A 23709-nucleotide genomic window follows, 5' to 3' on the forward strand; every position below is an offset into this window, starting at 1 on the left:
AAACAATTGTTACTTGAAGAGTATCCAAAAAAAAAAAAAAAAAAAAAGATATGTTGAAGTCCTCACCCCCGGTATCTGTGAATGTGACCTTATTTGGAAATAGGATCTTTGCAGATGATCACTTTAAGATGAGGTCATTGGGATGGGCCCCAATCCAATATGCCCGTGTCCTTATAAAAAGGGGAAATTTGGACAAAGAGATGGACATGCACACAAGGAAAACGCCATGTGAAGAGGAAGGCAGAGTTCAGGGTGATGAATCTACAAACTAAAAAAGGTGAAGGATTGCCAACAAACCACCAAAAGCTGGGAGAGAGCTATGGAACGGACTCTTCCTCTCAGCCCTCAGAAGGAACCAACCCTGCCCATATCTCGATCTCAGACTTCTGGCCTCCAGATCTGTGAGAGAATAAATTTGTGTTATGTAAGCCACCCAGATTGTAGCAGTTTGCTATGGCAACCCTAGCAAATGAATAAGCCAGTTATAACAGCTGTCTATTTCCCTTATGTCATATGAGTAAAATAAATTCTTTAACACATGTTCATTTTATATCTGTATGAGAGTCATGACCTTACGTTTTGCCAAAAATTATTTTTTAATATGATAAGTGGAACTTCTGCAGTCCTTCTCCACTCCTAAAGACTTCTCAGCCAAAACTAGAAATCTCATTTTCTCATTATGGTGCCATTTCAATAAACAAAACCTTTCGTTATTCCAAGGACTATCCCTGAATAGTCTTTTTTTCATTGAATTGTTGGGTTGTGTAAAGGCATCACAATATATCTTTTTAAAAACAACCTATAATTGGAAACTTAACTAATCAAATGCCTCTCCTCATTCAGATGAAAGGATGGTACTGAAAGGAAGTCCTCACAGCTGCCAGGCTCTGGGCTGGGCACTTGGCATTCTGGGTGATATTTTTAAATGCCTACCCAACAGTTACCCCCTCCTCCTTCAGTGGTAAAAGAATTCCAGTGCTGGACCAGCAGTGCTCACTTTTCCCCCCAAATCTCAGGGAAGGGGACCCTACCTGAACTTTCCCCAGAAGTAAAGCCTGACTGCTCTAAGCCTCCCATGCTGGTCCCAGTCCTTTGGCCAGTGATTGATTAGACGTGGCTGGGAGGTGGCAGCAGAGGAAGAGATTCCAAAAGGAAACGTTTCATGCTCTTAGAAAGAGCTATGAGGGGAAAAGTACACCCATTTTATGAGTCTGCATGTGATGCCTGGAATCATGGTATCCATCTTGTGATCATGACAGCAACTAACTTCACGAAGGACAAAATTTGTCACACCAAATATGACAGAGCAAAAACAAGGAAAATTCCTGGGTTCTTCATAACATTTTTGAGCCATTGAACTCACTAGGGCTGAAATCGGTCTTCCTCGGGACTTCCTGATATGTGAGACAATAAAATTTCTTATTGAAGCAAGTTGAATGGGAGTTTTCTATTCCTTACATCCAAAAGCATCCTATACCCTGTAAGATATCTGTGAACATTCTCAGTTTACAGATGAAAATCTGAAGCTTGGAGAATTTATAACTTGTATCCAAGGTAACCTAGCCATGGTCACACATATGACAAAATTTGTATCCAACTCAAATTCCAGACCCATTCTCTCTGCACTACCACTTATCTCCTCTGATTATTACTGGTCACTGAAAGAGGATTAATTTCTCCTGGTTTTGTTTGTTTGTTTTTATCATTTAAAATGTTCTAGGAAGCCACAGGGCGAGTGATTAAGGGCAAACTTTAGTGTCAGATAGACCTGGATTTAAATCTGCCTCTATATGACTTTAGGCAAGTCACTTAACCCCCTTAAGCCTCAGTTTCCTCATATGTAGAATGGGGATAGCAATTACTATATTATAAGGTTGTGATGAGGGCTAAACAAAATGATATATATGTTACTTAGCACAGATCCTGGCACATTATATATGCACAGAACAAAATTGGTGGCTATTATGATTCCTGTTATTGTGCCATGCAGTATTACCCTACCTCTTCAATAGGCAGCTGGCATTTTGATTGTGAGGAGAGTATCTTGTTCCCCATACACAGAGTGGTGTCATCAATTTGACTCCAGACTCAGTAGAGACTCCCCTCTCTGTGCTAAAACTCTGAGCTCCTCCTCTTCCTGCCCAGACACCACCATCAAAAGAGCCCAACCCCTGGGGGAGGCCCTGGCATTCCTTGGTGGAGCCCAGCCTGGTTTTGTCTCTACTCACATTACGTCCCCCACCCCACCCCCAGGCCCTGAGAGCTTTGATGTTCACGTGGCTGCCTGGCAAGGGCAGAAAGATAAAACCGCACTTGTTCCCTCTCTCCACAATAAGACCTTTGGCAATTTAGAGGGGCACAGAGATAAAAGACTGGTTTTTTTTCTTTCTTTCCTTTTTTTTTTTTCAACAACAAATGGTGGTTTGTTTTTAACAGCCACTCCTTCAGAGCCACACCAGCATCAAAGAGCATGAAATACGTAAGTCAAGGCACAGGAGATCGATCCCATCCTGTGGGGAATTCACCTGCCTACAGAACAAAAAGAAGGTGGAGAGGAGAGGGGAGCTGTGTGCAAAGAGTATCCCACTGGGGTGATCTAAGTTCACACTCCATTCCCAAAAGTTGTTTGCTTTATATTGACGTTATGCCACTTTAAGCTTGGCCCACAGACAAAGTAGGGACAGGATGGGACATGGAGAAAGGAAAGCTCAACTTGTGATCGTGGATAAATCTTGAGTTGATTTGACATCATCTAGTCCAGAGGGCTTAATGTGCGGACAGTGGGTAGGCCTGTGTGTGGGGAGCGTTCAGACGGGACTCACAAGTCTGATACCAGGCTCGCTCCAAGTTCATGTGACTACCTGCAAGTGGAGAAGGAAAGAGACAGTCCACCTGAATAACTGTAACAGGGTGGAATGCTTCTGCTGCTCTCCCAGACTCTACCTGAACTCCAGCCTGCATTTCGATAGATGAGCTAATTGACTGAAGAAGCTCTGCCTGAGACTTAAGTACCTTCTGGTCTGACTGACTGGGCACTAAGTGATTTGGAAATTCCTCCCTCCCTTGAATCCTGCCTCTTGCCCTGCCCCTTCTCTCTTCCCTGGATATAGAGGTCACAGGAACTTGGGGAGCTCTTAAGATGGATTTGAGAAAACTAAAAATTTCCCATGTCCTCACGAGGGTGCATGTCAATGAATAAAATCTTTGATTATTCCAAACTCTGATCTACTGAATATTAAACATCTGATGTGCCAGGCACACAGGCCTTGGGACTGCAACACAACAGTGAGGCGTGTTGCTTTTTTAGTATGTCCCCTGTGGCAGGACCTGTGCTACGTGCTCGATACGTAGCAATGATAGAGTGGGTTGGATTACTTTCCCCACTTTACACATGTGGAAACTAAAGCTGAGGGTGAAAGTCAGTTGTCCAAGGTCACGTCCTAAGGGGCAGAGGCAGGAATTAAACTCCGATCAGCACCAAAGTGTGTGTTCTTAACCAGATGTGATAGATGTTATAATCTGCTTTCTGCAGGGAGTGTGAGTGACTCTGAAAACGGTTGAGCCAGATACAATCATAGGGCACGTGTTACAGGTAAGTTGTGTCTCCAAAAAAGATTTGTTGAAGACCTGACCTGCAATATGTCTGAATATGACATATTTGGAAATAAGTTCTTTGTAATGTAATCAAGTTAAAATGAGGACATACTGGGTTAGGGCGGGTTTTCCTGGTGTCTTTATAAGGGAAGGGAAAATTGTATACAGACGCGCACAGAGGGAAGGGAGCCCTGGGAAGACAGAGGCAGACACTGGGGTTATGCTGCTACAAGCCAAGGAACGCGGAGGATTGCCGGCAGCCTCCAGGAGCAAGGAGGAGGCGAGGAAGGGTCCTCCCCAGAGCCTTCAAGGCAGCCTGGCCCTGCCGACACCTTGATTTTGGACTTCTGGCCTCCAGAATGGTGAGAAAATTAATTTCTGGTGATATTTTGTTACAGGAGCCCTAGGAGTCTAATATAACATCCGTCTTGGTGAGTTTGGAGAGAGAGAGAGAGATTGGCGGGGGTCGGGGGCGCCAAGCATGCTAGACACAAAAGAGAAACAGAAAGAGACAGAAATGGATCATAAAGGAAGTAAAACAGGGGTTTAACTGAAGTCAAGGTATGAAAAGGAAAAAGAAAACTGGAATCAAGCTTGATGGGTCAGCTCCTTGAAAATGAGAAGAGTCAAAGAAAGTTTCGACAGCCTGCCAGTGAGGGAAGAGATTGAGAAAGAGCAGGGTGCTGGCATAGTTGGCCCGGTGACAATGACCTTGCCCCACCCCACCCCTCCAGCCTTCTCACACCTCAGCAGGACTCTTACGTCAGTCTCTTCTTTGGTTACTGCATCCAGAGAACACGAGTTTAGCACTCACAAAGTGACAAGTGCGGAGGGGGTGGGGGAATGGGGGCCAGAGAGTAGCACTAAAGAACAAAGATCCGTGATCCTCACAATCTCTTCAGCCTGCTTGTTCTTCACCTCCTGTCAGCCTAGAAAGTGTGTGCTCTGACCGCGAGCCCATTCTGAAGTGGATGGGGCATTCACCCAACTTATTGGGCCCATGACACCTTCCACACCCCTTTCTCCTAATTCTTGGGCATTATGCTGTGTGTGTGTGTGTGTGTGTGTGTGTGTCTGCATAACAGATATAGAGATGATAAATGACAGATAGATATAGACAGATATCTACAAATAAATATAAATAGAGAGAGATACGTATCTATAGACAGACAGACAGGCAGGCAGATAAATAGATAACAGATATAATGGCTCCTTCATTAGATTGTAAGCTTCTAGAAGGCAAGGCCAGCATCCTATTCAACTCCGTCTAGTCAGTGTCTTTGAGAGACTGGTGCACAGTAGTTGATCAGTAAATAGTTGATCAATGAATGTCCAGGGTATTCTAGAACAAAAAGTTTTACGTAATTGAAAAATAAGCAAAAGACGTAAATGCCCAATTCACAAAATAAAGAAATATAAGTGCCTTTCTGTCACAGGGAAAGATGCTCAACTCTAGTCATAATAAGAGCAATACAAGTGAAAATGACACTGAGAAAATGTTTCACTTCTCAGACCAGCAAAAGTGTGACAAGATACCATGTAGGGAGGATGTGGGGCCGCCCACTGGCTCATACCTCCTCCGAGAATGCAAACAGACATAACTGGAAGGAGGTCAGTTAGGCAACATCTATCAAAATTACAAATATATTTACCTTTGGTCCAGCAATCCCACTTCTGGGGAGTATCGGTAGGATACCTCAGAGATAACCTGCAAACGTAAAACTGGAGTACGTACAGCATTGATTGCTATAGCAAGATATTTGACGCAATTCAAGGGTTCTTCCCTAGAGAACTGCGGTGCTTGAATAAGAATGAGGAAAGTAAAGACTATATTCAGATTTGCTTAATTTGTTTTAAGAAACACCAAGAAGAGCCATACGAAACTAATGCATATGTCCTCTAGGTGTGAGCTGGGGACAGAGAAGATAGCTCAGGAGAGAGCAAGATTTCCCAAGGCATAGTTTTCACATTGCTTTGATTCTTGAATCATGCAAATGTTTTTCCTAGTCAAAAAAAATAATAGATTAAGTTAAAAACAAAAAAGTATATATTATTAAGTAATACATAGAAGACAGAGTTGGAAAAGTCTTACACCTCCCTTATACACTGCAGGAAGGTTCATGAGGAAAAAATAAAAAACATTCAAAACTCAGAATAAATTAAAATTTCAAAATAGCATTAAATTTTGCCTAGTGGTCAACCAATTTCCTGGAAGATTAAAGATGAGACCTATTTTCCTTAAGGACAAAAAACGGGGGTGAATAAACAGTACCAGTCAATGGAAGGAAAAGTCCCATTGCCCATTGTGGGGAATTTCACATGCTCAGGACACAATCTGCCTAAGCACGCAATCCTCTCATTTCCCCCCACAAGTTCCACTGGAATTCCATCTATTCCCTACTTCCAGCATTTCCTAGCCATTTTCAGCCTCTTTCTCAAAACCAGTATCCTCATGTATCCTGGACACTTTTAGATTCCACCCCTTCCATCAAAGCCATCCAAGATCTCTAGCTCAATACACCCTTCACATTTTTATTTAAAACTCTAGATGTCTCATAGGTGTCCAGTGCCCTGCCCAACCCAGGACACTACAACTCATTAAACCCCATAAAAGATAGAGACCATCATAGTGCATTTTTATTAGCATTTTACGGATGAGAAAAGGGAGCCAGAAGTGAAGCACTTTGTCCCAAGCTATGCTGTGAGGGGAGGTGGGGCCCGGATGGAAACCTGAGCAGTCTGACTTCAGAGCCCAATCTCACCAGTGCTGCCTCCCTAAATGCCCTCCCCGCCCCAATACTTTATGATCTGTAGGTCTTTACTTCTGCTTCTTATTCCTCCATTCATGCATTCATTTGTTCATCAAACATCCATGGTCACCTACTGTATACCAGACCCTATGCTAGGTGCAGGGGATATAGAGATTAAGGAGACACTTGTCCTTGACTTTGAGAAGCTTACAGTCCAGACAGAACACACACAGGTAAACATACAGCCCCATGGACAGGAGATTCTGCCTCATGAGCCTAGGAGAAGCCCCAACCCACTTGTATACCTCTTTTGTTTTTCCTCTTATGCTCAGGAATTCTTCATTTGGGGTCCTGTATGTGTCACAACTGGAAAATCAAGTCCATGATGAGTCTTCCAGGTAAAGGAAAGGACCCAAACAGACTTACTGCTAACGACTATTAGATTTGGTCATGGGGTCTGCTCTCTTGTAGCCTAGTCTCATGAATGTCGTTTCATGTTGAAACAATAATAAAAGTATTTTCTATTTTTGCTACTTACCACAAGAATCCAGGTTGAAAACAAAACCGAAAGGAGATCTAATCTGATGAGACTTCTCACAGTAGAATTCAGAGGACAGAGCAGGAAAGGAGAACCCAGAGATCTTACCCGTTGCCCTTAAATGTCCTCTCGCTTATCACAGCCCAGAGGACTCATGTTCCAACACCACTGTGCTGACCAAGCGAGAAAGGACAGCCTGCTCACTAGATATGCAGTCTTCCCTAGGATCTGCTCAGTCTCCGCGGGGCAAGAGTGCCCCCCACGTTCCATCCCCTAAACAAAGCATTGACACTAGTCACACAGACCTGGGTTCAAAGCCAAATGCTCCCACTTACTGAGATCGTTAGCATCAACGCCCTCGCCCTCGTCTGTAGAATGGGAATAATAATGAAGATTCAATACGATAACACATGCAGAGATTCTAACCTCAGGCATGACCCAAATTCAAAGTCTTCTTGGGACACTGTCATAACCCAAATCACTGCCGGCTTTCACGTGCACACCCATCCAGCTCAGCTCCTGAGCTAACAGTGATATATCCAGAGCCCCGGCCCCCTCTGCCCAAGGGACACGTAGTTACTTTTGCAGCCATCAGCGTGGCCTCTAGTGCTGCAGGGAGGCAGGGAGAACAGGCTCTGGGACCTGAGGAGAGAGAGACCCGAAAGAAACAGGGATTATTGCAGCTGCGGTCACCTGGGCTGCGGCTGGGGTTACACGCCTGAGGGAGAGGCAGTGCTGGCGAAAGGAAATGCTGCAGGTTGGAGGCAACCCAGTATCCCCAGGGACAGACCAAGTCCATAGCTAGATACCAGCAAAACAGCACCCAAAAAATTATTTTGGAAAGAATTTGCTATTTCCCACAAAGTCACCTTGAGGGGAGAGGGGGGCGGGGAATCAGAACTTCATGGGACGGGCCTATACTTTTGTATGGTTTAATATTGTTTTCCGTTTTAAATACATAGAAGCAAGTGGAGGGGAGGGAATGAAAGATACCTACCTTATGTTTTTCTACTCTAGAACCTCCAAAGCTCCTAATCTGGCCTGGTCCACTAAATACCAACAAGATTTACACTTACGTCCCTCTAGATCGCGGGTCAGAAATCCAAATGCCTGTAGAGATCAAGCAGCACCTGTGCCAGGTGGGGGTGCCGGGGAACTGGAACAGAAAAGCCCCGCAGAAGTGGGACAGCTGCTGAAGAGCCCTAGCCAACTGTTGCCATAGAGAAGCAGAGTCAGTGTTGCTGGATCGATCTTTAAAAATATACAGAGAATGATTTATTTCAAGGAATTGGCTCACACAACTTTAGGGGCTGGCAAGTCCAAAACTCAAAGGGCAGGCTAGAAATTCAGGTCATAGTTCATGTTACGGTCTTGAGTCTGAATTCAGCAGGGCAACAAGTGCTTGTTGATTGTAATCTAAGCATAGTACTAACGTTACTCCATCACCTTCAGACATACAGAGTGACCAGGAGAGATTTTGTTTTCCTGGGTGTGGAGGTGGATTTACCTTCCTTGCGTATATTTCCATTATTATTAATATTTATTCATGTGATCGTATAATTAAGCATATATGTCTTTCTTCTTCAGTAGACCATAGGATGTTTTTTCAAAAGGTTGTCCACAGACCACGGACATCAACATTTTTTGAAATGTCTATTAGAAATTCAGATTCCTAGCCACCACTGATGGAGGGAATCAGGAAATCGGCACTTCCAACAAGCTCCTTCTTTTTTTCTTATGTATACTAACATTTGAAAACCACTGAACAGAAGTTGTTTTCTCATTTTTGTTCCTCAGTGACCAAAGTCCCCAAAACCTAGTGGGAGCTTAACAAATGTTGTTGAATAAGTTAATAAACAGTGTCACTAGTTTATCTTTGGGTTCCCTTGTGACATCTTTAAAAATCATACTAAACTTGCAATTTCGATTTCTTTGTTTTAGGTGCTGAGTAACTCTTGTGTAATCATCTATGTTTGTATCAGGCCCATGAGACTAGAAAATTCCTTACACTTTTTGTCATTCCCAGAATCTAGCTCAGTCACTGGCATAAATTGGGCGCTCAGTAGATGGATGAATGGACAGGTAGATGAAACTACCTGCATACAAACCAGACCACCCACTGCCTTATTAGGGTGTGCAAATTTTTCACTTGCTAGCCCCCGAGTTTTTACAAGTTTTTCATCCTAGTAGTAATTCATAGTTTGTACACGTATTAAGAGTGCATCTAGAACTTTCACTCGCCACAATGGAGGTATAGTTAAGAGTCCGTAACATGCACTTTCTATAGCATTCACTACATCCCTTTTATCTATTTCAGAAAAAAATGTATCTCATGCCCATAATTCAGAGTCATGTTATTTTGGAAATGACCCTGAATCCTCTTCAATGTATAAACAAACTATTCATAAGCTTGGGTGCTTAAACCTTTACTATTACTGTTTTTAAATGAATCTTTTGTGATACCTCACAATCGACTAGACCCAATATTGTGTCAAGACACTCAGGTTAAGAATAACTGCTGTAAATCACTTCACCTAAATCAGATGGTAAAGATTTCTCTTTCTAAAATGACTAAAATTAGAAAGTCTGACAACACCAAGTGTTGGTGAAGAAGTGAAGCAACTAGAACTCTCACATATTGCTAGTGGGAAACTGGTATTTACCCAAGAGAAATACAAACATTTGCCTACAAAAAGACTTGTATAAAAATGTTTATAGATCTATTCATAGTAGACCAAAACTGGAGGTGACATACCCAAATATCTACCAACAAAAGAAATGATTTTTAAAAAAGTATAATATCCTCATACAGTGGGATATTACCTAGCAATAAAAAAACTGCTATACACAACAATATGGACACATTTCAAAATCATTTTATATTAACCCGTATGTAGATAGATTTAATCTGTAGTGATAGAAATCAGAAAAGGCAGAACTAATCTGTAATGATAGAAATCAGAAGAATGGTTTCCTCTGCAAAGGGCAGGTATTGACCAGAAAAGGACACAAAAGAACTTTCCAGGTGACAGAAATGTTGTGTATCTTGATTTTACAATTGTTACATGAACGTAATCACTTGTCAAAATTCACTGAATTGTTCATTTAAGATCTGTGTGTTTTCCTGCATGTAAAATATATCTCATTTTTAAAACATGTGCTTCTACATTGGCCAGAAATATCAAAGCATGGTCTATCTTTTATGCATTGCGGTTTCATTGTAAGGATAATTTTTTAAAAATCGAAGGCTTTAAACTGTCTCTGATTTCAGTCAAAGGTATACTCCTGTCATTCTACAAAGGTACTACAGGACAGTCAAATGCCCTTCCAATATATAATTTATGCAAGTGCCTGGCTCTTTATATTCATTAGTTGATTTAAATCTCACTTTTTAAAAATTAGCAGATGAGACTCAAGGTCCAGATAGGCCAAGTTACTAGTCCAGGTTCATATAACTAATGACAAATGTCACCAGGACTCAAACCCAGATCCCAAGCCCATACTCTTTTTTTTTCTCCCAATAAATATGTATACACACACACACACACACACACACACACACACACACACACACACACATTCCTGAGTCCCAATTCATATATCTTTCTATTCTGTTATCTTGACTCTGTGATAACAGTTCTTCCTGTGAGATTTTAAAATAAATAAACAAAGGCTTTATAAAGGGCTACAGAGCCCATGGAAAGTTTTAAATCATCACCTGATTTCTCCTGCCTGGCTTTCATTCTCAGACCCATGTTTGCTTTGGAATCCAGGGACTAGAATAATCTACTGAGAGTAAATGAAGGAAACCACACAGCATCTGTTGGCCAAAGGACAAAGGGGGTGTTTTCTTCACTTTGTTTAGGTGTGAAAACAAAATTCTCCATTATTCTACACACTGAAGTGTTGTCAGCATCTTTAGATGGGGAGCAGACACATTGGTTGCAGTTCCAAATACAAAAGCTGAAAGCAATTAGCAGAGGGAGGAGAGGGCTGAGGTTCCTCATCCACAGTCGCTGGCTGCTCTTTCTAGCCATGGTCCTTGGATATCATTTCTTATAGAATTTTTCATTCTCATCAGTAGTTTTTAACGGTGAATTTCTAAATATCTAAGTCTACACCAAAGCCAAGATTATTACATTCTGATCTGTTAGAAACCACTAAGAACCCACCCAAAAATGCCAGAAAAATTCAAGTGACCCTCATGTATACAGGGACAATAATATCCCCCAGAAATGCTTCGTTAGAGTGATGTCAAAATAATACACCTTAAACCTGTTCTTGGCAAAACATAAAACTTTTGTGAAAAAGAACAATTATGTATAAAAACCAAAACCGAAACAGCTGAATAGCTGCTAATGTTTCTAGACGATCAACTGATTAACTAATGAAGAAAAGGGAAAAACAAAAAGAAAACAAAACAAAAAACTACATTATCACTATTTGAAAAAGTAGATTTCTGATCCAACATACTTCCAGTAATATCAATGCTGGGAAAATCATTTTGCGTCATCCACAGAAAGCCCTCAAATATTTGATCAACAAAATTAGAAGTTGGTTTCCAATCTGATTTTAAGTCCTAATCCTATTTTCCATTGAAAAAAAAGTTTGCACTTTAAAAAGCTTAGGATGATCATGCCTTTGGAGGAAATACAATTCTGTGATTGGATTGTTATTAGAGATATAAACCATCTAGGTATCAGCTATAAGCTAAAGAATCTTATTCCTCTCTTTGGCTTATGGAACAAGGAAATAATAAAAGTTTCTCCCCTGATCTTATAACCTTCTGATTTCCAATTAGAAGTGAATATGATTCCCAGGACTGCAAATAGTCATCAATCTTGCTTTGCTAACTTTTCCATTTTCCTAGATATTAGCAATAAAAGTACTATGTGTAAATGTCCTTAAGATTTGGGCAAAACTGTCACAAGATTCAGAATACCCTGTCCCTACAGACAGGTGGCTTTTCATGTGGTTACAAAGGGCAAAGCAATTCCAGAAATGCACAGGGAATAAAGAGGAAAGACTCAGAATAATAGAGATAAAACAGAACCAAGAAAAAATGTTAAGTTTTAAAACATGATATTTTTTTTTTGTTATGCAGCCAGTTTCAAATTGAGTAATTTAAGCTGAAGTAATTTTTGGCTTTGGTTGTCCCGAGAGAAAAATGCACAGCAGCAAAGGATAATGGAAAAGGCTTTGGGGGTTTGGATACAGAAGATTTCAATCCCAGTTCCATTTTTCCTAGCCCAGAAACTTGGGTGATTAAAACAAATGATAGTAATAATAGCTAACAGTTATTGAAGCTTAATGTGAGCTAGACACTGGTCAAAGTGGTTTGTGTGTATTACTCACTTAAATCTATGAGATAGTGAAGTGTCTGGAAGGATGGATTCCAGAGCCACACTGCTTGGTTTTAACAGATCTCTCTCTTTCATTTACTAGCTATACAATCCTGGGCAAGTTGCTCTGTTGTATAACCGTCATATAATGGCAACTACCTCCTAGGTTGCTTATGAGAATTAATGAGCCAATACTAAGGTTAGGCGTATAGAAGAGTGATTAGCACAAAGTAGACACTCAACTAAGACTTGCTACTCTTATTCCCATTTACATTTAGGAAATTGAGACACAGAAAATCTGTGTGCTACAGATGTGGTCATTAATATCTAATGAATGAAACAATAATACCCACTACTTTGTAACTATTTCATACTCAATAGTTATTTTTCACTCTATAATAAACCAAGAGATCACTGTGAAAACCAATCTCCCTTTGGTACTCAAAACTGTTTCGCCTGAACTGAACACAAAGAGTTCCAAGTATGGATTTCTAATCTAAAGTATTTAAGAAGCTGTCCATGATTACCTTTCCCTTCTTCTTGCATTTCCTGGTCATAAATTCCAAGAACATCAAGAAATTACGCACATGAAATGGAGACCTGCATTCTTCAATAATAATCAGTTTACCGATCTGTAAAATGGACAGCCCAAACTAGTCCCCATGGCACAGCACTTGCAGGGTGAATTTTCCACTGTCCAGGTTCAGGCTGACCAGCTGGGCAGCCTCAGAAGCTTGACACCAAGCTAGGAACACAGTCATCTATTGGTGACAGGCTCCCCTTAACCAAGCTGACCACTAAGACCCGTGTACAAAGCATTAATTACAAGGAGATACAGCACACCAACGGACTGAGACTAGATTAGCTGAGGCTGTATTCACTCCCTGTGGACCAATCTGCATGGAAAACTGGATTATAATTAGAAGGCTACTTGGTGAGTGCAGAACCAGAAAGAAGGCAGATTCTGCCACCTCCAGAGTTAATAGGAATTGAAGAGTTTATTTGGGGGCCCCATGGGGCCAGACCTTTGCTCAGATAGCCCCTCCTGGACATAGTTTAGTTTACCTTTCCTCTGAGGCCAATGAACCCCCTTTCCGAAGGACTTATTTTTTTTTTTTGTCTCTGTGAATAACTTCAAACCTATTACAGTCAAGTCTCTGGGGCCTAGAAGACAATCCATCCTTTCAGGTAATTTGCCTGAAATAATCTGATTCCTTTTATGTTTGTTTCATAATTGAGGTCTCTTACAAGGCAATCTCCTTTCCAGTTGTTTAAAGCACATAGGTAGGTATATTCCTATTTTTCCCAAATACCAGCAGTAAGATCATCACTTAGTCTGGCACAAAATAAATCTTCCAAAAATGAAATCCCTTTTCTTAATGCCTTCCTTGCAAAGGTCAACAACAGTGTTACCTCTCGGTGGTGGTTAGAAGTGTTACTGGGGGGGACAGTGGCAGATCTAAGAGTCAGTTCATTAATTCACTCATTTAACTTCTATTTCCCGGGCGTCTATTATATGCCAAGCAGTAAGCAATGCACGTGAGTCAACAGGATGTGAAAAAGACACATACTCTGCCTGCCCAGATCTCTGATATGAAATGGATAGTAATCATTTACTGCAATTCCCATCAGAGGAGGTAAAATTACAAATTCAGAAAAATACCCTGCAAGAAAAAAAAAATGCAATTCTTTGAGAAAGCTAATGAGCTCATCCAACTAGGAGGGTTAACAAAGCTTCCCTGAAAACATGAGATCTGAGCAGAGGTTCAGAGAAGAGTACCTAAGCATTAACTGGAAGAGCAGAGGGTGACCAAGTGGGTTTGGGGACAGGAGAGCATTGCAGATGAAGGAAACTGCATTGCAAAAGGCTTCAGGCTTTCAAGACTGAGCAGTACATGTGTAAGAGGAATCAAAAGAAAGCGATGCTGGAGGGCAATGAGCCTTTGCGCAAATCCGTCACAGGATGGGTGGCTTCAATAGGAAGGAGCTGGGCCGCACAGGACCTTGCCGGCCAAAATACAGATTTTGCTCTTTGTCTCAGGATGAAGAGTTTTGGGGTGAGTGGATGATTCTTGATCAGACTGGCACTTCTAAAGATCACTCTGCCTGCAGAGTGGAGAGTAAGTTGGAGGGGACTAAGAAGGAGGCTGGGAGACCAATTTAGGTGTTCACAGTAATTCAGGCCAGAGATGCTTGTTCCTTAGTGATTAGGGAAGATGAAGAGAAATAGACAGGACTGAGATACTGCAAAAATAAGTGTTCATTAACAGGCAATGAGTAAGAAAAAATTGTCCCACTATATGGACATACCATTCGGCAATGAAAAGGAAAAGATTTACTCAACAACGGGACCGAAATCTACGGGTACAGCAAAGGGAATTAACCAGGAAGAGGCACAAGAAATCTAAATTGTGTTGGTGGTTACATGGGCACACAAATGGGTCAAAATTCATCAAAATACATGTCTAAATGGTTAAATTTTATTGTACTTAAAGTATATCTCAACAATGCTGATTTTTTTCCCCTAGAAATCAGGTAGCTTAATTATTAGTCCGTGGATTTTGGAATCATACAGACATGGGTTTGAACCTTAGCTCTACCATTAGTAAGCGTGTCACTCAGGAAAGCTGATAAAATGGGGAGGGAGGATGGCTGTTTTGAGGATCACCCACTTTAGCAGCTTGTCAAATAAAAAGGCAAGAGGGCTTACCATTTGAATTTCATTCCTTGACCCCTTGGGAGCACTAGGGAAAGGAATGACCATTTCTTGAGTGCTCTCTACTATTAGACATGTGCTAATCCCTACAGATGTTCTCATTTGATCCCAATGAAAACTCTAAGCGGTAGCTATTGTTCCTGTGGCTTTGAAACATAGAAATCTCCCAGGAAATGGTAACGTGGTCAAGGCCATTCATAGAGTGAACATGGAGCCCAAGGTCCTTGCAGTGTTGAGATAATGCCACCTTACACCCTCCTCAGTGATCTGGAGGAGACCCCAGCTTTTTTTGTGCGAGGCTCCGCACAAAAGATCATCCAAAAGGCAGCACTTACACACGGGTGCTCTGAGAGAGGATACTAAATGGCACACCACTGGGCACTTATTATTTTGCTTTGATTGTGTTCATTGTTAAGGTTACTTACTGTCTTAGCCCATTCGTGCTGTTGTAACAAGATACCACAGACCGGGTGACTTATAAACAACAGAAACTTGTTTCTCACAGACTAGAGGTTGGAAGTCTGAGATGAGAGTGCCAGCATGGTCAGGTGAGGGCCCTCTGGTCCCCTAGCAGGTTGCAGACTTCTCCATGTCCCCTCAGATGGTGGAAGAGGACCAGGGAGCTCTTTCGGGCATTCACACACTCGTGAGGGCTTCACCCTTACAACTAATCACTTCCCAAAGGCCCCACCTCCAAATAACATCACATTGGGCTATAGGATTTCAACACATGACTTTGGGGAAATCAAAGCAGTTACCTTCCATTGATGTTAGTGATAGTAGTTTTCCATTTATAATGATGACTTACATTTCCTTTTTAAATAAATTTAACAGGTGTTTTTTAAGTTTTTTAAGAATCAAATTAAAACTGTGAAGCAATTGACAGTATGGGCACTACTTGGATACAGCAGAGTTGTGAAGAAGATTTGGAAATGACTAAAGCTTGAGAAAGGCTGGACCCGCCCAAACAGAGAAGTGCGAGGAAGGTGGTCCATGGAGGCAACGGGGATTCAGGCTGGGACGTTGGTGACCTGAGATAGCCTAAAAAGAGAGTTTACTCTTGTGTCACTATTACTTTCAATCTGAGTGTCTCCAAGACATCTAGGGACAAAGACTGGTCCCTGGAGAAGAAACAAAGATGGGGAAGGGAGAGCGATCAGGGGAAGACAGGAAGGGAGCTGGAGCCAATGACACAGACAGGGTGTTCCCAATGCCAGCCTACGCCCTAGTGCTATTATCTTTCCACTTCAGCTAGGACAGCTTTTTGAGGAAAGCCAAAACAGCTCAAAGCTTTTCTTAGAATCTCTTTTCCTCTATGAACTAGGGAGAATCCAAATGTAAAATTATCAGTTTCAGAAAAAAAAAAGAATTAAAATAATGAATCTCCTTGTACTTTAGACTTTGCTCCGTCACTGTCGCAGGTGGCTTTTGGAGATGAGGCAAGAGTCAATAGAGTAATTGTTCCTAGAAAAAGAGAATGACGCTCTGCAAATTTAAATCCAGTGCCTCTTACACCAGGCATTTTGTTTCCTAAGCAAAATCTTTGCAGAGCAGCTGGATAGCACACATGGTATTTTCTTCTTATAGCCAGGACTGTTTTGTTTTTTTCTCCCTAGTCTCATATCCAAACTAATCCTTAGGGGATTTTTAAAATGCTTATGGAATTTATTCTATGCCACGTTTTCTCTCCTGTTTCTCTCAGTGGCTCTAGAACATTCTAGCTTAAGATTTGGTCAAATTAACTTCTAAGTAAAACCCCTAAATTCTACTCTGATACCCATACCACCATCAGCCCCCCCAACTACATGCCATCTGTACCCACGTTCTCAAGAGAGATGTCCTGGAAAGTTCCCATATTCACCTACAGAGTAAGCAGGAGGGAGAAAAGTTAAGAGCCTCTTTAGACCTGCAAATCGGTCTGAAGGATGGAAGAACAGGAGAGTAGGGATAAGACAGTGAGAGGTGGCCAGACTTCAGTATCAGACAGAGATGTGACCTGGAATAAAGAAGCAACCAACCCACACCACATGGATGGAACCTTTGGGGGATGAAGGAAGGGATTATAAACCAGGGAACTATAAGGTCACATGAGGTAGTTACAGAGAATGTTTGGTTCAAAATGGATATTGAATAAAGGTTTACTGATTGAATCAATAAATATATAATGGTTGCCTAAGCTAGAGGGGCCATGCCAGATTCAAGAGAGAGAAGACAAAGAGCTGACCACCCAACCCCACCCCAGAAGCTTGTTCTCATGCTTCTCCTGCCTCAGTCAAATATGGGTTACATCAGGTATCTTAGGACCCCATTCTCCAGACCTGTGTATTAGATCAATATGAGTCATGGCCTCTCCTATATTTTACAGTAGAGACCATATAAGCTTCAAGGGCTTGCTAAGATTAGAAAAGCTGAAACTCACTAAGAGGAAGAGAGGTGAGAACGTGACACATGATAACTTCCATAAGAACTAGGAAAAATGCCCCAAGAATTAGTCTGGTTATTGTCATAGATAGCACTCTTTGTTTTGGGGATCATGTATTGAGAGGCTACCACCCACTTCATGGCCTATGCAGTACAGGTGCCTGGTCCTGAACCATACTGTGGCGGACAGAGAGACATGGGGGAGGAGCCAAGAAACATGAATCTGAGCCCTGGCTCAAACACTCGGTGACTTTGGGGAAAAGGGCATTGCAAGCAGAGAGTAACTTGTGAGCCATCCCAGAGAGAAAAGAAACAGCACACGAATTCAAGAAACTATAAACAGCATGGTATTAAGTTAAAGCATCAAGCAGGGATGGGAGGATCTTAGGCTAATACTTAGTAAGTGCTCAATAAATATTTGTTAAATGTAGGTGGAAACAGATCACAGAGGACCTTACATTCATTCAATGCTAAGATATTTGGATTTCTCTCGTGGTCAACTAAGAATCACCAACGGGAGGCGACTTCACTCAGCCTTAGGGTACAGCTAGGTGCTAGGCTGCATGGAAAATTAATTTAGGAGGCCAAGAAGTGACACAGAAATACCAGGTCAGAGGCAATGGTCCCACGAAGGGAGATGAGCAAATGACTTGGAGAAATCAGAGCTAAAACATACAACACTTGGCGAGTGATTAGATGAGGGGAGGAAGTAGAAGAAAAGTGCTTGATAATTACACCGATTTATTTAGAAAGGGCACGAAGAACAAGTGTAGAGGGGAAACCGTTAAGTTTGGCTTTGAACACAATTGAATGGAAAAGCCAGGTGGAAATAAACCATTTATATTAATAAACTAAACAATAAAAATTGTATGAACATTTACTGAGCCTTTTCCATGGGTCAAGAGCTGTTCTAAGTTCCCTACATATGTGAACTCATTTAATTCACACAACAGCCCCATGAGGTAGAAACCATTGCGGATGCAATTTTTAGGGAAGGAAAATAAGGTACGGAGAATTTGAGTAACTGCCCTCAGTTCCTAGGCTGGTAAGTGACAAGAGTCAGACTTGAATCCAGACCATCTGTCTCCAAATCCCATTCTGTCAATCTCTGTGCAAATGGAAATGTATATGCCATTTTTGAGGGCCCAGAGCTTTCACCTTCTGTCTTCTGGTAGAAACAGGACTCAAAAAAAATAATAAAATTAAAGTGATAATTTAATTTTTAAACACACATAATGCAACCATCAGATCATGAATGCTATTATTGTTGGTGATTAACAACAATCACCATTAAACAACAAACAAAATGTGGAATCTCAATCCACATTTAAATATACATCTGGTCTCCAAAGCAAACAGGACATGATATTATTTTTACACTCATTTGTCAAGTCAGGCTTTTTTATACAATTCATTTAGAGTAAATTTAATATCCAATGTCATTTGTTAAATAGAAAAAAGATAAAATTGGATCTTATGTGTGTTATAAATATTACAGGACATGTTAAAATATATTTCAATATAATCTTTAATAATATACCTCTCTTAAATTGATATTTTAACTTAAAATTACTCCTTTACTTTCTAATTAATCTGCAAAAATACTACAATGATTTTTTTTTTTTTTTAATTTCTAAGAGGGTTCGTGAGAATATATATAACTGTAAAATGGGTCTGAGTCTTTAAAGGTCAACTACAGTTTGGTGCCAAGGTATCATTTCTGCCATTTCAGGACACATTTCATCACCAATAGACCTCCATGAACAACTACAATAAGAAAAAATCTGAGTTCTTTTCCATTTCAAGGTTTATGGGGAAGGGTTCAGCTTTGCCGCGGATCCCTTACCGCGTGACTAAGCATTACAGGGACAGAGCTCGTGACTTCGGGGACATGCTCAGCTGATGAGCCATCCTGTTAGACGCTCAGTGCTCTTTTCATTTAGGTTTAATCCTTCATAGATGAAGACATAGCCCTCTTTGAAAAGCCAGAGTTAATAGAACGCACGTGTGACACTTTCTCAGAAATGAAAGAAAACACGTTTACTTCCTGCCCGGGTTACCTAAGACTGGAACTTACTGTAACCTCCACAGCAGCCAAAAGAAAGATCTTTCCTCTTGACCCTTGGCTGATTCTTTCTTTCACTTTCATGAATTTTCTCCTGCTTCCTGGCTCTGGCCCAGGTTTTGTTCCCCCTTGAGATTTAGCCTTCAATGGGAAGCTGAATGCAGGCAGATGACAGAGTAACCTATAAAGCTCACTCCTGACTACTGAGCACTTGGCATGTGGTGGCAGTAACTGAGAAACTAAACGTTTAATTGTATTTGATTTTAATTTATTTAAGTTTTCACTTTAAAACTCAACTTTAAAGTTAAAACTGAATTTAGTGATGGATGAACTTCTGAGTACGTTTAGAACTTGAGTTTGTGAATCTACCTTTTCAACTATAAATGTTCTGAAATCTAAAGGCACATCAAGTGTTTTGAGGGAAAATTTAGTCTCCAAAATGATATCTGCTGTGTTAAATATACCCCAGATTTTGAAGACTTAGTACAAAAAAGAAAAATGCAAACTTGTCATTAATAATTTTTTATGTTGAAATGGTATTTTGGCTGGATAATATATATGTTGTTAAAAATAATTTCACAGGCTTCTCTTACTTTTTTAATGTGGCTATTAGAACACTTTAAGTTATATACTCAGCTCACATCATTTTTATCAGGTGAGGCTGGTGTACGTCATGGGAAATAGTGTCAAAGAAAACCAGCTCCCCACATTTTCTGGCTCTATGACTTTAAGCCTCTGTTTACTCATCTGTAAACAGGAAATTTTTACTATTTTCTGAATAAGCCTGTGGTGACTATTACATAAGACAGTAAACAAACAAGTACCACAGTTCTTGGCTCATGGTTAAACTCTGTAAGTGTTCACTTTTAGTATTGTTGTTGTTATCATTATTCTCTAACCATTGTCCATATGTTTAGCAAAAGAGTGCCTCAAAATAAATGTTAGTTGCTTATAGGTTATCTGATGACCAGATAAAGTAACCTCATTTCCCAAAATAAAAATAAGGACTTGGGGTCAGATATAGTTCTTCTCATATTTGTGAATGTATTTACATTAAAAAGCACATTTTTTTAAACTGATGGAATGCTTTTATTTAAAACAATGAAATTACGTCAAACTCAGATTTTCCTGGAAAATCCAGGGCATGGGATTTATTCCTAAAAAATGTCAGTGCACAGTATCTTAAAGAACCCATATCAGCAATTCTCCATTTAGATTCAATTGAAGGCTAAAGTTTCATTTATATCCACTTATTTTTGAAGGGACAGGGCAAGATTAAAAAGACTAAATAAATAGTCTAGATATACTTAAGGATTTCTGCTTCTAGAAAGATGAAAAAGTCATTTTCCCTTTTCTTCCTGCTAACTACAAATAAAAATTCTAGACCTTATATATAAAATAAGCATAAGACTGAAAGGTTGAAAGAAGAAGGCAGACCATAAGGAACTGAGGGACCCCAGGAACAAAAGGGTGGTGAGTTCCCTGAGTTTCCTTATTGCCTCCTGTATCCCAGACTTGGAGCTGGAGAAACTGGATACACAGAACGTCAATGGGTGCAGACAAATATCTCAAAAAGCTTGCTCTTTCTAGCCAAAGGGCAAGTAAAAGAGATGTCTAGCAAGATAGAAAACTTCTCAAAAATAAACACTGTAATTCTACCAAACACCACAGAAAACAATTTTTGAACCCACCACATTCATGGCAGCAAAAATCAAGCAGGTAGTCTGGACTTTCACCTGCAGCACTGGGGTGTTGTCAGAGGAGGTCTTGTGGAGATTCAAAACTTCTACCATTGTCTAATAGTAATATGGCCCCTCTAACTTCTGTGTATCAGGGGAAGCCACCTGGGGACCTGGAATTCCCACTCATGCCTAGTAGTAATGAGGAACCCTTCTTGTCCTCAAGTGTCAATGGAGGCTGAGTGGGGAAACTGGACTTCAGAAAATTTACATAAAATCCAGTCTTATAACATAATACCTAAAATGTCCAGGTTTCAGTCCAAAAAGTCACTCACTGCATTGTAAGAACCAGGAAAATCTCAATTTGAATTTTAAAGACAATCAGTAGGTGCCAACACCAAAATGACAGAGATATTAGAATTATCTGATAAACATTTTTAAACAGCTATCATAAAAATGCCTCAATGAGAAATCTTGAAAGTATTTGAAATAAATGAAAAATAGAAAGCCACAGAAAAGAAATTTAACATTTAAGGAAGAGCCAAATAGAAATGTTAAAACTGAAAAATACAATAACTGAAAAGAAAGAAAAAAAACTCAGTGAATGGGCTAAACAGCAGAATGAAGGCAAAAAGGAAAGAAAAAAGTAAACTTGAAGATAGAACAATAGAAAGTACCCAATCTGAACAACGGGAAGAAAATAGACTGGGGAAAAAAAGAACAAAAAAATAGAGACCAGTGGATTATAACAAAACTCTAATATTCATGTTGTTGGAGTCCCAGAAGAAAAGAAGGAAGAGGTAGGGTTGAAAAAGTATTTGAAGAAATAATGGCTGAATTTTTCAAATTTGGCAATAAACATAAACCTATAGATTCAAGAAGTTCAGTGATCTCAAACAAGATAAGCTCAAAGAAATCTATCCCAAAAAATATCGTAGTCAAACTTCTGAAAACTAAAGACAAAGAATAAGATCTTGAAAGCAAAGAGAAAGAAACAATACCTTATGGGGGAAAACAATTCTAATGATAGCAGGTTTTCCATCAAAAATCAAGGAGGTCACAAGAAAATACCCAATATTTTTCAAACACTGAAGGGAAAATCTGTCAACCCAGAATTCTACATCCAGTGAAACTATCTTTCAGGAATGAAGGGAAAATTTAGTTAGTCTCAGATGAAGGAAAACTAAGAAAATCTGTCACCATCAGACACACCTTAGAAAATGTGTAAAGAAAGTTCTCTGAATGGAAAAGAAATGATAAAAGAAGTAATCTTGGAACACCAGGAGGGAAGGAAGAACAACAAAAATAGTAAAAATATGAATAAATACAGTGCATTTTCCTTCTCCTCTTGAATTTTCTAAATTCTTTGATAATTGAAGCAAAAATGATAGCTCTGTAAGATGTGGTTTTAAATGTAGATGCATGTGTGCTCCAATGTTCATTGCAGCTTTGTGTACGGTGGCCAAGACATGGAAACAACCAAAATGGCCTTCGATAGATGAATGGATAAAGAAGTTGTGGTATATATACACAATGGAATACTATTCAGCTGTAAGAAAAGATGATATAGGACCATTTGTGACAACATGGATGGATCTTGAGAGTATAATGCTAAGCGAAATAAATCAGACAGTAAAAGCAGAGAACCATATGATTTCGCTGATATGTGGTATATAAACCAAAAACAACAAAAGAACAAGATAAACAAATGAGAAACAAAAACTCATAGACACAGACAATAGTTTAGTGGTTACCAGAGGGTAAGAGGGGTGGGGGAGGGAGATGAGGGTGAGGGGGATCAAATATATGGTGATGGAAGGAGAACTGACTCTGGGTGGTGAACACACAATGGGATTTATAGATGATGTAATACAGAATTGTACACCTGAAGTCTATGTAATTTTACTATCAATTGTCACCTCAATAAACTTTTTAAAAAATGTACATAGATGGATTATTTAAGGCACTTATAAACAAGTAGGGTAAAAGAACAGAAGAGGATGTAAGATTTCTACACTTGACTTGAACTGGTAAAATATCAATACCAATGGTATTGGTATTGATATTGGTATATTGGTATTGGTATATTTTACCAATACTGGTAAAATATATCAATACTGTGATAAGTTATGTGTATAGCAATGTAACACCTAGAACAACCACTAAAAAAGCTATACAAAAAGATACACTTAAAAACATTATCAGTAAATTAAAACAAAATTCTAAAAATTTTAGTAATCCATAGGAAGGGTAGGAAAAACAAAATGAAACAAACAAACAAAAAACAGAGAAAACAAAACAAATGGAACACAAAAAATAAAATAGACATAGGGTCTACCATTTCAATTATTATATAAATGTAAATGGTCTAATAAATCAATTAAAAGAAAGATTTTCAGAATAGATTATGAAGCATGACCCAACGATATGCTGTCTATAAGAAACGCATTTCAAATATAATTATGTGGCTAGATTAAAAGTCAAAATATAGAAAACAATATATCATTCAAACATTAATTGAAAGAAAGCTGGAGTGGCTATATTAATATCTCATAAAGTAGAGCAAAGAAAATTACCACAGATAAAGATAGATAAAGATAAAAA

General features: G+C 39.8%; 1 protein-coding gene across 1 annotated transcript in view; it reads left to right on the forward strand.

Annotated features, from left to right (window-relative positions):
- The first annotated feature begins 3770 nt into the window (after positions 1–3770).
- Positions 3771–23709, forward strand: part of LOC308502503 (uncharacterized protein) — a 35910-nt gene continuing 15971 nt past the window's right edge. The window contains exon 1 of the mRNA XM_081060372.1: positions 3771–3956. Coding sequence (XP_080916498.1) covers positions 3954–3956 — 3 coding nt within the window. The 5' untranslated portion in view covers positions 3771–3953. The remainder of the gene's footprint in view (positions 3957–23709) is intronic.

The sequence above is a fragment of the Rhinolophus hipposideros genome, assembly GCF_964194185.1.
Source record: "Rhinolophus hipposideros genome assembly, chromosome: 9".
NCBI classification, from domain to species: domain Eukaryota; kingdom Metazoa; phylum Chordata; class Mammalia; order Chiroptera; family Rhinolophidae; genus Rhinolophus; species Rhinolophus hipposideros.